The sequence below is a fragment of the Orussus abietinus genome, unplaced genomic scaffold (assembly GCF_000612105.2).
Source record: "Orussus abietinus isolate OABI.00-Male unplaced genomic scaffold, Oabi_2.0 scaffold481, whole genome shotgun sequence".
NCBI classification, from domain to species: domain Eukaryota; kingdom Metazoa; phylum Arthropoda; class Insecta; order Hymenoptera; family Orussidae; genus Orussus; species Orussus abietinus.
In genome coordinates, this window is record NW_019394635.1 from 20,156 (window position 1) to 36,083 (window position 15,928).

Sequence of the window (15,928 nt, forward strand, 5' to 3'; positions counted from 1 at the left end):
GCACTCAATGAATGGTTCATATATACGTCCATGGACGTGATTTATTGCAGCGCTGACGTATTAAATTGCATTCCCTTCCCTCTTTTGTTTTTTTAGTACGGGCAAACGTTTTATAAAAATATTCCAACTTTTTAACTCGCACTATAATTTTCTTAACCAGGCCAGATTATGCCAAAGAATTCAGAAGTCCCTTAGAAGCCCAGATCCTATGTTAGCGCTTGATGCTCTAAAAGTTGGCTAACAAACCAGAAGTGGGGGTAAAAGAGAGATCGCGTGTGTTAGCCAACGATATTTCACATACGAGGAAGGGAGACGCATATAGAAAGGCGAGTATTGTGGGTAAGATAAAGAAAGAATGCAATTCGCTATATATCGCTATAAGATTAAGAGAGATGGAGAGATGATTACAGCGCCGCCATCCGTTGGTTAACGTACTATTTATATATAACCGCGGAAATTGAGGGGAAGGTGTATCTATAAATAACCGGAATCCAGCCGCACGTTATCACCCGATTGATACTAGTTAACAAGAATCAATATATGTTATTAAATATATAAGGAAAGGCATTCGTCTCTACACGGTCTCACTTTCCACCCTCCATTGTTAAAATGTACAAGTTGTAACAGTTGGACATCTAATCGTACTGTGTAAAACGCTATTAAGTTGTATTATTCTAAAAGGATCGCTCGTGAAGTACTCCTCGACGACTGTCGAAGGCATCTGCGAAGGTAAAATCCATTTTATGATAATTGTAACGTATTCGCGTGTACAGAAAAGTATGTAGAAAAGAAGCTGATAGAAATTGGGCGCGTAAAAAATGCACAATCTCGCATTCACTGGACACATGGAACTCGTGTATAAATTCTACAAGCATATGTAATCTACATACAGCCTATTAGATTGTATACGGCTCTTGTATGTTCCATGTTGGATACATTTTTGTATACCCTATGAAACATGTAAGTCATGTAAACGCGATAAATAATTCCGTGTCCTAATAATGGGGTCGTGGATTTTTTAAGCGCAATATAAATAATTCGAGTTGTGTTTCTCGTTCCGTTCGTTCAGGCACTTTTGTACAGTCGACATGCCGGAGGAGAGCTGTTAAAATTGTACTCTCGGGGAGATAATTGTACTCTCTTAGCATTTGAACTTGTAATTACGATGTCTCTCGATCAATTTCAGTGGCATCGCTCGATAAGGAAAAATCTCTCACTGGGCATCGATCGACAATTATGCAAATAATCCGCCCGTGTGTACAGATAAACATATAATAAACCCGATACAATTTGCGCGAATAAAAAGTATACAATCTTAGCATTCGTTAAGTATACAGAACTTCTGTGTTTCAACTTTGTCGTATGTAATTTACATATCACTCTTTTGTACATTCCATGGGACAGCACGCCATGTAAACGGAATTTACAGTTCCATATGTTTAACTTTAGGTAACAAATTGTAATGTTTTTTAAAGCGCAAGGTAAATTCGCATTATTTAATAATCGGCGTATCCAGGCACTTTTGTACAGTCGACATGAGAAAATTCGGAGAGGATTGTACAGTGTGTTAGGATGTGAACTCGGATAAGGTACTTATGGCCCTTTATCAGTTTTTACATTTTTCAGATGTTAAATAATTTCCAGCACTTAGTATTCCGTTCATTCCCGCACTTTTGTACAGTTAGTATAAGAAAATTCAGAGAGGACTGTACCGTTTTACGATATAATCTAAGGCACGGTATTTGTGATGCTTTATCATTTTTCTGATATCGAGTAATTTGCATTATTTTATGTTTTACTCATTCAGACACTTTTGTATAATCGATAAATAAATACTTTTGCAGATAGTTGTGGCCGTTTTAGGTCGTGAACTAAGGGAGCGATACTTATGATCCCTTACGATCTTTTTATTTCTTAAATACCACTTAATATTTATGAGTAAAACGTTAAATAATTTTCAGTATTCATTGTTCACGGTCGAATGCTTCTGTACAGTCGATATAAGAATATTTATATAAGTGTACTATTATCGTATGCGAGCTCAAAAAAGGTACTTATACCCTTTTATTATTATATAATTTCTTGAATATTAAACAATTGACATCATTTACTGTCCAGCTCCTTCAGGCACTTTCGTACAATTATAAAAAAATTCGGAGAAGATTGTATCGTTTTTAGGACGTGAACAAGAAAGGCACCTAACGACCCAGATAGAAATTCATGACCATCATACGATGAGGGAAACCGATTTACAAACAATTTGTAGACCATTGTTGCATGAAATATCCGCAATATATGTACGCACATTACACGATAAATTTGAAGACAAATTTTCGGCAAATTTGTCACGCCATGGCTAAAATATGAGCCACAGACGCTGCAATTGTTTATCAGCAAAGCTTGAGATAAATTTAGCTGTACATATGCGGACAAACATTGAGACATTGCATGTACTTAACTTTGTTTCATATTTAAGTATTTTATATGAGTTCCAAATGAGGACTCATAAGCAACACCCTCATGACTCGTTTCATGATATTTTATGAGGCAAATTTGATGCAAATTTTGCATCACTTTGTCTATCTGGGGACCCTTTATTAAATTCTAGGTCGGGTTATCGCTTTATCGAGAAATCTCTAATTGAGCGTTTAACGGGAACAATTACGCAGAAAATCAGGGAAAAAATGAACAAATATCGATCAACGATCACATACAGAATCCGCATTCGAGTCGTACGCACGTATTACTCAATCAACGAGAAAGCAAGAACAAGATCCGCCCCACAAACTCGGCAAACCAGGATCACGTAATAGCCGTTTATATGAAGGAAAGTACAGAGGAATTAAACCACATTTAGACATTTAACAGGTAGACCTGCGAACACGTGCGTACAGCACTTACACTTAACCGATTAATGTAAGATTTACTGATTAAGCCTAAGGTAATGTAAAAGTGCCGTCAAAAAGGTCTCGATTATGAAATTTTTCTCTTAACTGTGTGTATCAAATCGTTTCAAACTTGACAATGTGAATATAGAGGCTAAAGGAAGGTCTTGACATCCAAAATATTTCAATTTTTTAAAAATTTGTTATAAAAATTGAAATTTCATGAGTGTTAAGACCTTCCTTATAGCCTCTATGTTCATGTTGTAGAGTTTGAAACGATTCGGTACCCCCACCTCGTAGAAAAGTTTCATGAACGATTGAGCTTTCAGATCCCCTTAAGGTGATGTAAAAGTGCCGACAAAAAGGTCTCGATTATGAAATTTTTCTCTGACCTGATTGTATTGAATTGTTTCATAGTTGACAATATGAATATGGAGCCTATAAGGAAGGTCTCGAAATCCAAAAAATTTCAATTTTTTTTAATTTGTCATAAAAATTGAAATTTCATGAGTCTCAAGACCTTCCTTATAGCCTCTGTGTTCACGTTGTAGAGTTTGAAACGATTCGGTACCCCCGGCTCGTAGAAAAGTTTCATGAACGATTGAGCTTTCAGATCCCCTTAAGGTGATGTAAAAGCGTCGTCAAAAAGGTCGCGATTATGAACCTTTTCTCCGAGTTGAGTGCATCGAATTTTTTTAAATTTGACAATATGAATATGGAGCCTATAAGGAAGGTATCGAAATCTAAAATATTTCAATTTTTTAAAAATTTGTTTATAGGTATTTTCATAATTTATTATAAAAATTGAAATTTCATGAGTGTCAAGACCTTCCTTATAGCCTCTATGTTCACGTTGTAAAGTTTAATGAACGATTGAGCGTTCGGATGCCACTTTTAGATCCCCTTAGAGAGTGCACGTTAAATCGGTACCGAGAGAGACCGATCAGCAAAGAGCTCCTCGGAGGTGACCGGGCCGAGGTCCATTCCTTAACAAACATTATGGTACAATTAAATACAACGGCGTGTTATCGGAAACGGTCGCGCTGATTCTGCCTTCGTTTCAACAGGAAAAACGGGGATTCGACCCGGAAGGATGGTCATCGGATGAAGAAGGGACCTTATTTAGACCGCCATCCGCAACGGGACGACCAAAGTCGAAATTTTGACCTTATCTTGAACCTAAGTAAGTCCTTTTTTGCTCCTATTTCCCTCTTTAAATCCCACTTTGAACCATGTACGTCCTGCTCGATACAAATGAATGCGTTACTTTAGGTCTACAAGTGGAAGAAATGGAAATGTCTGCCACTTTCAAGGTTTAAAGTAGGACCTCAATTGTACAGAAGAGTTAACGTTCTTTGTATCATCCCCAAGTCCATTTAAGGCCTACGATTGGACGCTATAAGGATCAGAATTTCGACTCAGGGACGACGAGGATTATGCGTTAAAGCGTGTGGATATGACGATTTCGAAGTGTTATGCTGCGAAGTTGGTGCTCCGTGGTCCTTTCGAGTTTGGGACCAGCTTTGCGCGATGTGTCCATTCCGCGGGAAAATCGGGAGACCACATCGGGAACTTCCTCCAGGACTCGGCCTGGGTCCTGATGCTGCTGTCGCGACACACATGCTCTTCTTCAGGACCTGGTCCTCTCAGTGGTTGCTGCTGTTCTTCCACACGAGGTAGATGAAGTACGCGCCGGCTGCGTAGGCGAAGGTGTTGAAGATTCCGAAGATCTGGAGTAGGATGCAAATATAGAAATTAATGTACGGGTTAAAACAGATATATTAGTAGGGATTTACAGATCCTGGGATCCGATTCTCGAGTTCGTACGATCAACTTTCGCGGACTAATGTATTGGTCCATGATAAACAAATAAGTTTTTTTTGTACAAAATGTATCATGGACCAACATGGCATGGTCCGGGTACGTTTTTCATGTTTCACGCTTCTTGATAGCGTAGAATCGTAAATTAAGAGCTTCAGGACCTACCTCGAACTATTTAGAATACTATAGAAATTTAATATTACAGAGTCAGGTGGGAAAATATGGAAAATACTTTCACGAAAGATTGCAAGAGAATGCTGGCTCGTCTTGGGGCTGACGCGTGTTTGTAGAGGAAAAATTTAGTTGCAGCTAAACGTCACAGATGGCGACGTTGGTCCTAAACAGTCGTTAGAATAATGAATTCACGGGATTTCGACAGTTTGACGTCGATCTCTTTATCACTGCTTTACCGGAATGGCATATGGAGCGCTTCATTTCGTATAACTCTCAACGTAGACTGTAAAAGGCTTCAACATAAATATAAATGTCGGCGACGTGACGCGCCATCTTATGTTACCACTTGAGTATTCGAAATGACGTTACCACCAAAAAGGGTATAGACGATATTTCGTTTTATCGACGTCGATTAAATCTCTCAGCGCCTTTCATATCACCTTGATGTGATATGAAAGTGTGATATATACATACCAAAAAGTTAAAGTATTTATAAAACTTTTCTCCAAACCGTGTGCACTAAATTATCTAAAACTTTAACGCATGATTATGAAGGCTCTAAGGAAGAACGCGCTGCCCGTGAAATTTCATTTTTCGAAAAAAAAAAGAAAAAACAATATCTTTTTTAGTTCTTGTCCGAGATAAGTACATTTTTCTCGAAAAAAGAAATTTTACGAGCAGCGCGTTATTCCTTAGGGCCTCCATAATCCACGTGTTAAAGTTTCAGATAAGTCGGTGCACACGGTTTGGAGAAAAGTTTTATAAATATTTTGACTTTTTGTTATGTATATATCATAGCTTAGAAAACGCAGAAAAATCGTCCAATCTCGATGGCCTTGTTAAAGTTGACTTCACACATTCAAGAGGTTCAGAAATTGTCCAATTTGATGCACCAAGCTGATCATCGCAGATAATGACTAGGGCTGAGTTTCTTAATTACACTTTCGTATCACCTTAAGGTGAAGTGTAACCCCCTTCAAATTCAAATCAGTCAATTCGAATACAACCCTTTTTTTTTAAAGGGTATTGGACGAAACTGTCCGAAACTTTGACACATCACTCCTGATCATCTAAGAATTGTCCTGACACATTCAAAATTTGGATTTTTGGAAACAATTTTTTAACTTGGCCTAGACCAGAACCAAAATGGCGTCGAGCTCTCATATTTCGATCAATATACAATTATCGAAGGCTCCGATATGAGAAACGAAAGGGTCAAAACAATTTTACGACAATTTAGAACACTCTGGTAATCGATAAACTCGCATTTGAACGGGATAAAGGCAAAAAAAGTGTTGTATGCGCTTCTATGCTAAAAGGATGGTAATACGAGGTCTCGGAGTGAAAGTTTAATTGACCTGGAAATCACAGATGGCGCAGGGGGTCTCTCTGCAGTCAATTAGGGCCCCAGAAAGCATGAATCCAGAGTATTTCTGGAGATTTACTTCGATTTCTTTATAATTATTGTACGAAAACGACAGGTGGAGTATGCCATTTGGTACAATATCCAATATAATTCGACACAGCTGTCAATATAAAAACGAACGTCGCCAACGTAGGCAATTAGAAAAATCATCTTTATCGACGTAGATCAAGTTCCTCGACGTGTTTCACTTCACCTTAAGTTTATTTATGTTTTTTATACTGACCCCAGCCGCTATGTTCGCAGCACTCCTGAAGGCACTGCCATGGCCAACCCAGAAGGAGAGCTGAGCGACGAAAGCCGTCAGATACAGAGCAGCTTCCAAGGCGGTGTTTAGCAGCTCCTGAAATGATGAAGATTGATAAAAAATTCGTTCTTATCTCCGAAGACCGCGGATTTATAAGAGAGGCTCCGTGTCCAAGAGACTCACCGTGAGGAGCCAGTTGATGGGCAACTTGAGGGCCTCGCGGATGGAAAGAAGATAGATGAAGGTCCAGATGAGACTAGCGATGAAGGCGGTGACTGCCACGAAGAGAAACCAATATGTCGCCCCAACGTAAGCCGGGGATGCGCAGGCCATGCAAATTATCCCGATGCCCTGGAAAAATCGATTTAAATGTTAATTTAATATTACAATTGTAAAGTACCCTAGTAGCATAGAATAATTTCTAAATATTTCTTTGTAATCTTTGCTAAATATCTAAAGCGACAGATTTTTTAAGATTTCTTGTAGATTTCATTCGAAGATATTTGAAATATTTCTTGAATATCTCAATGACATATTTAGTTTCAATAATTTATAAACATATATAGAAATTATATTTTTTAACTTATTAACACAATAAAAATACATTTTTTACTTCACGACTATTATCGCACACTTTATTTGGTATCAAAAAAGACGAGAAATTATTGTAATACTTTCATTCCGCTATTTCATTATGGGAGCAAAACGTGTGATTTTTATTTTAAGTATTTTTAAAACGTTTATAATATATTCGGGGGATAATATTTAAAAAATACTCGTATTAAAATGAAACGCAATGTATTGTATATCTGGTAGAAAAATATTATGAAAACACATGGAGGTAATATTATATAAATATTATAGGGATAATATTCTAAAGTAAACGTTTTGCAAATATTTCAAATGTCTGGTAAATATTTACAAAATGTACGATATTCGTTAAATATATAGAAAATATAGGACAAATATTTTCTGTTATTAGGGTAACGATTAAATTAAGCCTTGAAATTAGGCCAACAGGGTACAAGTAAACGTTCAGGCATTTATTTTTTATTATTAAATAAAAAGGGTGTTACAAGCGAGAGAGGATCTTAGCGATCACCCACCAAAAACGTTACGTAACAATATAACCGTTACATAACATTTGTAACATGTAACATACATATAATATATAAGTATGATTTGTAATACTATTTCCTGTGTAGCTATATAACACTGTTATACAACGAATAATGTAACGTATACATTACACATCGGTAACGTGTTATATGTTATGTTAATATTATGTAACTGCAATGCTAACAAGTTTGTAACAATGTTACCGAAGAAATTGGATATGGAAATTAGACAAGCGTTAAGTCTAAGTGGTATTTTATTTTTTTTCGAGATTGTTACCATATAATGTATGTCGTTAAATTTACAAAGTTTCTTTAGTAACTAAATTATGCGATGACTAATTTATTTATTAGACGTGATGAACTACATATTTGCGAGCTGCTCTCATGTCTTTTATCTTATCGCGTCCAAGGCCGAATTTTTTATTGCAATGTTATACATATACAGTCACGGTTGATCGAAGACTGACCGAAGTCCCTAAAATTAGAACGATGATTGTTGTAAAAATGTTTTCCCTCTTCTATCGATGATTTAATGTCCGATATCGCTCATATATCTCGAGGTCACTCGGTAAAATAACTAAATTCCCTGAAAAACGATACGGTGAAGGAAATTATCGTTATACCAGTTACAAAGGCATAATAAACCAATACTTGGTACAAGAAATAAATTCCTAAATAAAAAATAAAAAAGTGGAAGGTATTGTTACAAAGTATAAGTAGTACTATATAAACAAGCTGAAATAAAATATATAAGAATCTTCCTCCACAAATATCTGTGAATTTATTAATTCCAATTATTTCGTTCTTCTTTCTTGTTCTCTTAAATTCCAAGATAGAAATTCGCGATCGTCGTATGATGAGGAAAATCGAATTATAAAGAAATTCCGGTAAATTTGTTACGCCATGGCTTAAATATGAGCTACGGACCAGGTAGACAAAGTGACGGAAAATTTGCATGAAATTTGCCTCATAAAGGATCATGAAATGAGTCATGAGGGTGTTGCTTTCGATCGATTTACAAAGAATTTTCGGTAAATTTGTTACGCCATGGCTCAAATATGAGCTAAAGACCAGATAGATAAAGTGACGCAAAATTTGCATGAAATTTGCCTCATAAAGGATCATGAAATGAGTCATGAGGGTGTTGCTTATGAGTCCTCATTTGGAACTCATATCTGCAGGACACAACGACGAACCAAAAATACTTAAATATGAAACAAAGTTAAGTACATGCAATGTCTGGATGTTTGTCCGCATATGTATAGCTAAATTTATCTCACGCATTGCTGATTAACAATTGCAGTATCTGTAGCTCATATTTGAGTCATGGGAACATGGAGCAACGTCATATTTAGCTCACATTTGTGGCACTAACTAACTTCATACAATGTCCGCAAATTAATGTCATGGGATGACCTTAAATTTTCCATAAATTTTCAGTTCATAAATGTCGATTATGGCATAACTGGCATATAACTCGAGTATGCGGTAAATATATTGCTACAACCATTTATGACAAATTTATCGCAAATTTTCCTTCAAATTAATTGCGTAATATGCGTACATATATTGCAGACATTTCATGCAGTAAATTGTTCGTAAATCGATTTTCCTTATCATATGATGATCATGAATTTCTATCTGGGAGACGTTGCAATTGCTTATCAGCAAAGCTTGAGATAAATTTAGTTGCACATATGCAAATAAACGTCGAGACAATGCATGTACTTAACTTTGTATCATATTTAAGTATTTTTTACTTGTCATTGTGTAATGCAGATACGAGTTCCAAATAAGGACTCACAAGCAACACCTTCATGACTCGTTTCATGATCTTTTACGAGTCAAATTTCATGCAAAATTTGCATCAATTTGTCCATCTGGGTTATTATCAAAAGACAAAAAGGAATCATTTTCGGGGAAATTGGAGGGCGGAAGACTTTTGATACAGGAGAACATTTTTCCAATGAAATTTGGGAACCCGATTAGGGTTTTTGAGAGCTACCCTGGCCTCTTCGAGGCATTTTTTAAAATTCCCTAAATCTCGTTTTCTGACCTCGACCGGACTGACATCGTCGGTCGGTTCCTGGATTTTGGGCTCGATCTTCTCTTCCTGAAGTTCCGGCAATTTCGAGGCCACGGCCACCCTGAAGAAGGTCTCTTTGAACTTGGAAATCTGTCCAGCCCTTTCCATCTTGACGACTCTGTCCTCGTTTAACTGGTCCAAGGGTCTCTTGACTTCGAGCAGTTCCTTAGGAGAGAATCCTTTCTTCCTCAGGAGGATCTTCTGCATCCTCTCGTGATCGTTCTTCCTCCAGATGGCATCCTTCGATAGCTTGATCTCCCTGATTCTCATTTCTTCGGCAACTCTGGCCAACTCTTCCTGCTCCTTCTGAAACTTCTGCCTAGCCTCTTCGTGTTTCCTCTTGGCCTCTTCGGCAACTCGCGCGGACTTCCTCTCGAGTGCTCTCTTATCATTCTTGAGATAATTCTCCTGCCAGCTGACAAACTCCGTTTTTCTTCCTATTTCCCTCGAGACGAAGTTCCGGAGCCAAGCAGTCCTCTTCGGGGTGTCTTGCAGAAACTCTTCGGGTTCCTTGAAGGTCCTCACTGCTCCGTTATAGTCGCAGACTCCGATTAGGCGTTTCGTCTCGTGGAAGAACAGGTGAGTGACTACTTTCCCGGATACAGCTTGTACGAAAATGGGATCGTTGGTTGTCTCGTTTAAATCCCAGGTTTCCAATTCTCCGTCCAATTTAGCGAGCACGAAGGTGGATGGTCTGCTGGTCCAGCATCCGGCGGTGTAGTGGATCCTCGACTTCCTCTTCAGCAAGGGAGACTGCGGATACTCGTCGCTCCAAAGGGCGAAGACCCTTCCACCTGAACCAGGGTTGAAATCAGGATTGGCAAAGTTCGATCCATTCCGGTTAAAACCAGCGGTTTTTTCCGGGTTTTCTTTTTCCAGTTAATAAAATATAATACATAAAACCTACTCGGTTTCAAGGTGAAGTGAAACCCTCCTCGAATACAACACTTTTTTTTTAGAGTATTGGATCAAACTGCCCGAAACTTTGACACATGATCATCTAAGAATTGTCCTGACACATTCAAAATTTGGATTTTGGAAAAATATGTTTAACTTAGACCAGACCAGAATTTAAATGGCGTCCAGCTCTCATATTTCGATCAATATACAATTATTGAAGGCTCTGATACGGGAAACGAAAGGGTCAGGACAATTTTACGATAATTTAGAACACTCTAATAATCGATAAACTCGTATTTGAACGGGATAAAGGCAAAAAAGTGTCTTATGCGCTTCTATGCTAAAATGATAGGAATACGAGGTCTCGGAGTGAAAATTTAATTGACCTGGAAATCACAGATGGCGCAGGGGGTCCCTCTACAGTCAATTAGGGCCCCAGAAAGCATGAATCCAGAGGATTTCTGGAGATTTACTTCGATTTCTTTATAATTATTGTACGGAAACGACAGGTGGAGTATGCCATTTGGTACAATACTCAATATTATTCGACACAGCTGTCGATATAGAAACGAACGTCGGCGACGTAGGTATTTAGAAAATTCTTCTTTATCGACGTCGGTCAAGTTCCTCGACGTGTTTCACTTCACCTTAACCACCCTAGACCTAAGATCCCTAAAGGCGCCTATAAAAGTGAGGCATGAGGAAGAGCCTACACTTTAAAAAACATTTATTTCCAAAAATGAAATACTCAATGTTCATTGAATATTAAAAATAAAAAGAAAATCAATTAAGGGTTTACTCGAATGGTTAATGTTAATTTAGCAAATTCGTAATCTTTACGGCTGTTGATTTTTTCAAAGAAACGACTTTTATCAACTCTGACCTAGACTCAAAAACAGCCCAGAGACGTGAGGCGACCGAAGGATTTTTGTTACGGGTCCGTCATGAACAATCCGCCCTGAAGAAATCTTCATATGTTCCCAGTCGGTGACGTCCGAGTCGAATTCGTGGCCCTTCCAGGTGCACAATGAAATATCCGAGTCTGCCAATCCCACCCAAAATGCTCTGGAGAAGTTTTCAGTTTTTTTCCCTAACTCCACCGAAGGTCCAGTTTCCTTGGCCTCTTCATGGACCTCTTCTAGGTCGAGTTTGGAGGACGTAGGGTGAATGGTGAGTAAGGTCAAGTTTATGTTCTTGGACACCTGGAGGTATGGATAAATCGATATAAATAAACAATTCATTCGATACTTTTAAATCGATACCAAGTATAGGGCGCCTTTTTTAAGATCCCTTTTCTTCAACTATAGGTCGAGTTTGGAGGACGTAGGGTGAATAGTGAGTAAGGTCAAATTTATGTTCTTGGACACCTGGAGGTATGGATAAATCGATATAAATAAACAATTCATTCGATACTTTCAAATCGATACCAAGTACAGGGCGCCATTTTTAAGATCCCTTTTCTTCAACTATAGGTCGAATTTGGAGGAGGTAGGGTGAATGGTGAGTAAGGTCAAGTTTATGTTCTTGGACACCTGGAGGTATGGATAAATCGATATAAATAAATAATTCATTCAATACTTTCAAATCGATACCAAGTATAGGGCGCCCTTTTTAAGATCCTTTTTCTTCAGCTCGAGTAACTCTTCTCCGGAAAATTATTTCCACTTGATAGAAATTTTTTAACGACCCGCAAAAAAAAAAATGGTTGAATCAATACAATTTTCTTTGGTCCAACCATAGAATAAGATTTTTATATGGACAACCGAATACTTGGTTGACGTGACAAAATTCATCATAGAGACTTAATATCACCAATGAAATTTCAATTTTTTTAAAATTTGTTCATCCGTGTTAACATCTTTTATAAAGAAATGAAATTTTACGAATGTTAGGACCTTCCTTAAAGTCTCTATATCCACTGTGAAGATTGAAAGGATTTGGTGTATATTCAGTTCAGAGAAAGGTTTCATGAATTTTGTCACGTCGAGCAATTATTTGGTTGTCCATATGATGATATTCTATGAATGGATGAAAAAAAAAAAAATTGTATCGATTCAACCAAGTATTTTTCTGGGCGTACCTGAAGGTACATCCTGTAAACTGGTTGCAGGTTCTCGTCCAGGCTTTCGATGTCATCCTGAAGAATTGTCTGAGAGAAGACCGGAGACCTGGGGGAGTACGGGGACCTTGGACTCCTGGGAGATGCATTTGGTTTGAAGTGGAAGTCCCAGACCATGATGGATCCATCTTCGGATGCCGTGAAGAATTGCTGAGTTCGATTTCCATCTTCCTGGGATATTCTCCCATCGGATTCTATTTTACAGCCAGGTGAAATCCAGTGGATGTCCCGAACAGGTAGACCATGGGACTTGTTCCTGCTGCTTGCAGCAACGGGGGAGATCCTTTCGAGTACCTCTTCGAGATCTTCCCGATCCTTGAAATAATTCTTCAGGTTCCAGAAAACGAGCTGGCCCGTCGAGGTTCCACCAACGACGATCTCAGGGCGGAATGGGCAGAAGGACACGCAATGGACTTCTCTAAAGTCCTCCAGGATCAGCAAAGGCCGAAGAGGGTCCTCGAAGGACCAGATGAGCACCACTCCAGGGTACTCCGACTCAGGCACGGATTTTAATTCACGGTCCGAGGATTTTAAAAGAATTGACGGTGGATGCTTAACGTAGGACACGGCCAGGATGTCCTGGAAAAGTGGATGTCAAGAGACGCTGGAAATTCTTTTCCCTTCCGTGGATTCGAGATCTATGAAGGATGTGCACTCCTGGTACATCAGGGCCTCTTTTGGCCTTGTATCCTTGACCTTATCCAACACCAATCGATCCACGTCTTGCGAATGGAGGTCGATCACCGAATTATATGCAACGGAGTCCAGGATTCTCTGCGATCTCGTCTCTAGGAAGACCTCCAGGTTGGTCCTTTCCCTAATCTCCGCTTCTTCAGCGGTATCCTTGCTACCTGGAGGGAGTTGGTTGTGAAATGCGATTTAATAGGGAGTTTACAATAAATTCAAAAGGTCTGGGACATTTTGCTTACACAGCAGTCTTGTTAAACGTTTTACGGATAATTTAAGGTGATATGAAAGTGGCATCCGAGGTGACGATAATTTATGAAACTTTTCATTGGACTGGATGCACCGAATCGTCGGAAATTTTACCATGTAAATATTGAGATCCCGAGAAGAAAATTTAAATTTTTACGAAAAATGTACTAAATGTTTGTAAACTCGTAGAAAAAAGGAAATTGTATGGGTGTCAGGACCTTCTTCAGGGCCTCCATATTTACTCTTCATTGAACTGGGTGTACCGAATCGCTTGAAATTATACCACGTGAATATCAACACCTTAAGGAAAGTACTATTGTTTAATTTGCGTACATTGTTTAAATTGTGTATACAAAATTAAATGTCTTAGGCGTCACGATCTTTCTTAGAACCTTCCTATTCACGTCATAAAACTGTAAAACGATTCGATACACCCAGTTTGCAGAAAAGTGTCATAAAAGATTGTGACCCTTCGGATGCGATTTTCGTATCACCTTAAGGGGATGTCAAAGTGACATCTGATGAATCGTTCATGAAACTTTTATCCGAATTGGATGTGCCGAATCGTTTCAAGCTTTACAACATGATTGTGGAGGCTATAAGAAAGGTCCTGACCCTCATGAAATTTCATTTTTTACAATTAATTTTAAAAATATGTAACAACTAAAAAAAAAAATTTTAATTTCATGAGTTTTAGGACCTTCCCTTGTACTCTCCATATTTATAGTGTAAAGTGGGAATCGATTCAGTACCTTCAGTTTGGAGGAAAGTGTTATGAACGAGAACTCTTTGAGGCTACTTTCACATCACCTTAAACTCGTTCCGATTAGGATGCATTTCACAACCTACTAATCCCTTAAAAATATCTATCAACTAAAAAAAAATTGAAATTTCATGAGTTTCAGGACCTTCCCTTGTACTCCCCATGTTTATATTGTAAAGTTTGAATCGATTCAGTACCCTCAATTTGGAGAAAAGTTTTATGAATGAGAACTCTTCGAGACTACTTTCACATCACCTTAAACTCGTTCCGATTAGAATGCATTTCACAAGCTACTAACCCCTCGAAACCGCTTGTTCGACTTCCGGGACCTCGAATTCATATTTATAATCGGTCCAGGCGTTCTTGGGAAGCTGCAGATTAGTCTGCGCCTTTATCTCCATCCCTGGGGTCTTGGTCTGCACCATCTTCGAGGTGGTCCTAACGAGGATGTTTCTGAATTCCCCAGATTTCGGGAGGATGCCGGTGCACCCGTCTCGAGCGTCCCCGGAGGTCCTGTCGGAGAGCTTTCGAGGCTGACCTAGGACACCAACGGGGAGACTGATCTGGACCTCGATGAGAGGTCTGTTGGACTTCAAGAACTCGTCTTCCAGCTCTAATTCGCTTCCCTTCGAGGTCCAGGACCTGGGGACCTTTTCCACCATTTTCCTCACCCTGCGGAGGAGGCCCTGGCTGATCTTCCGGTTCCTGGACCGAACTGCATCCCTCGCTTCGAGGGTTAAACAGATCGCAAAAGTGTTGGAGAAGAGCTCTTCCGATGCGTACCCCAGGAGGAACGTTTCTCCTGGATATAGCTCGATCCGAGCTCGATGATCCGCGAATTCGGAGGTTTCTTGGCTTGCCAGGTTCCTTATGTTCTCCCATGGGACGTACGTCCAGGGGTACTCTAGGAAAACGTGCCTTCCGACCTCGCAACACAGCTTTTCTTGGGTTTCTTGTTTCAGGGAGAGCCGCAACACTCCCTCGATATTTTCGTCCAGCAGCCAACTGGCTGGCCGAGTGACCTTCTTTCCCGGCATTTTAGATGCCTCTGAAGAGGACGACGAAGAGATGTTCGGATGGTGATTGAAGTTCGTAAGAGAATCGATCAAACCTCGTGACCGTGGTGATTGTGGTTGTTTCCATGGTTTCTCTTGCTTCACTTGAATTATTTAGAAGTTTAATGCCATTTCAAGGAATATTATTTTAGCCGTATGAAGGCATTTGGATGTTTCTGAAGAGGAGGACGAAGAGATGTTCGGATGGCGATTGACGTACATAAGAAAATCGATCAAACCTCGTGACCGTGGTGATTGTGGTTGTTTCCATGGTTTCTCTTGCTTTACTTGTATTATTTAGGGCTTTAATGCCATCCGAGGGCGTATTTATCGAGGCGAGAATAAACAATTAACGTTTTATATAAATATTTCGGCACAAAGGATAACATTTAACGTGAGAT

General features: G+C 39.0%; 1 protein-coding gene and 1 pseudogene across 1 annotated transcript; both read right to left on the reverse strand.

Moving 5' to 3' along the window:
• Positions 1 to 3,680: 3,680 nt before the first annotated feature.
• LOC105702743 lies at positions 3,681 to 6,918 on the reverse strand. The gene is made up of 3 exons (XM_023432905.1): positions 6,734 to 6,918; positions 6,530 to 6,646; positions 3,681 to 4,615 (listed from the first exon to the last, which is right to left on the reverse strand). Exons 1-3 carry the CDS (start codon positions 6,881 to 6,883, stop codon positions 4,532 to 4,534), a joined length of 351 nt encoding a protein of 116 aa, XP_023288673.1. The 5' UTR covers positions 6,884 to 6,918; the 3' UTR covers positions 3,681 to 4,531.
• Positions 6,919 to 9,577: 2,659 nt separating this feature from the next.
• On the reverse strand, positions 9,578 to 15,509 carry LOC111674039 (annotated as a pseudogene).
• Positions 15,510 to 15,928: the final 419 nt, after the last annotated feature.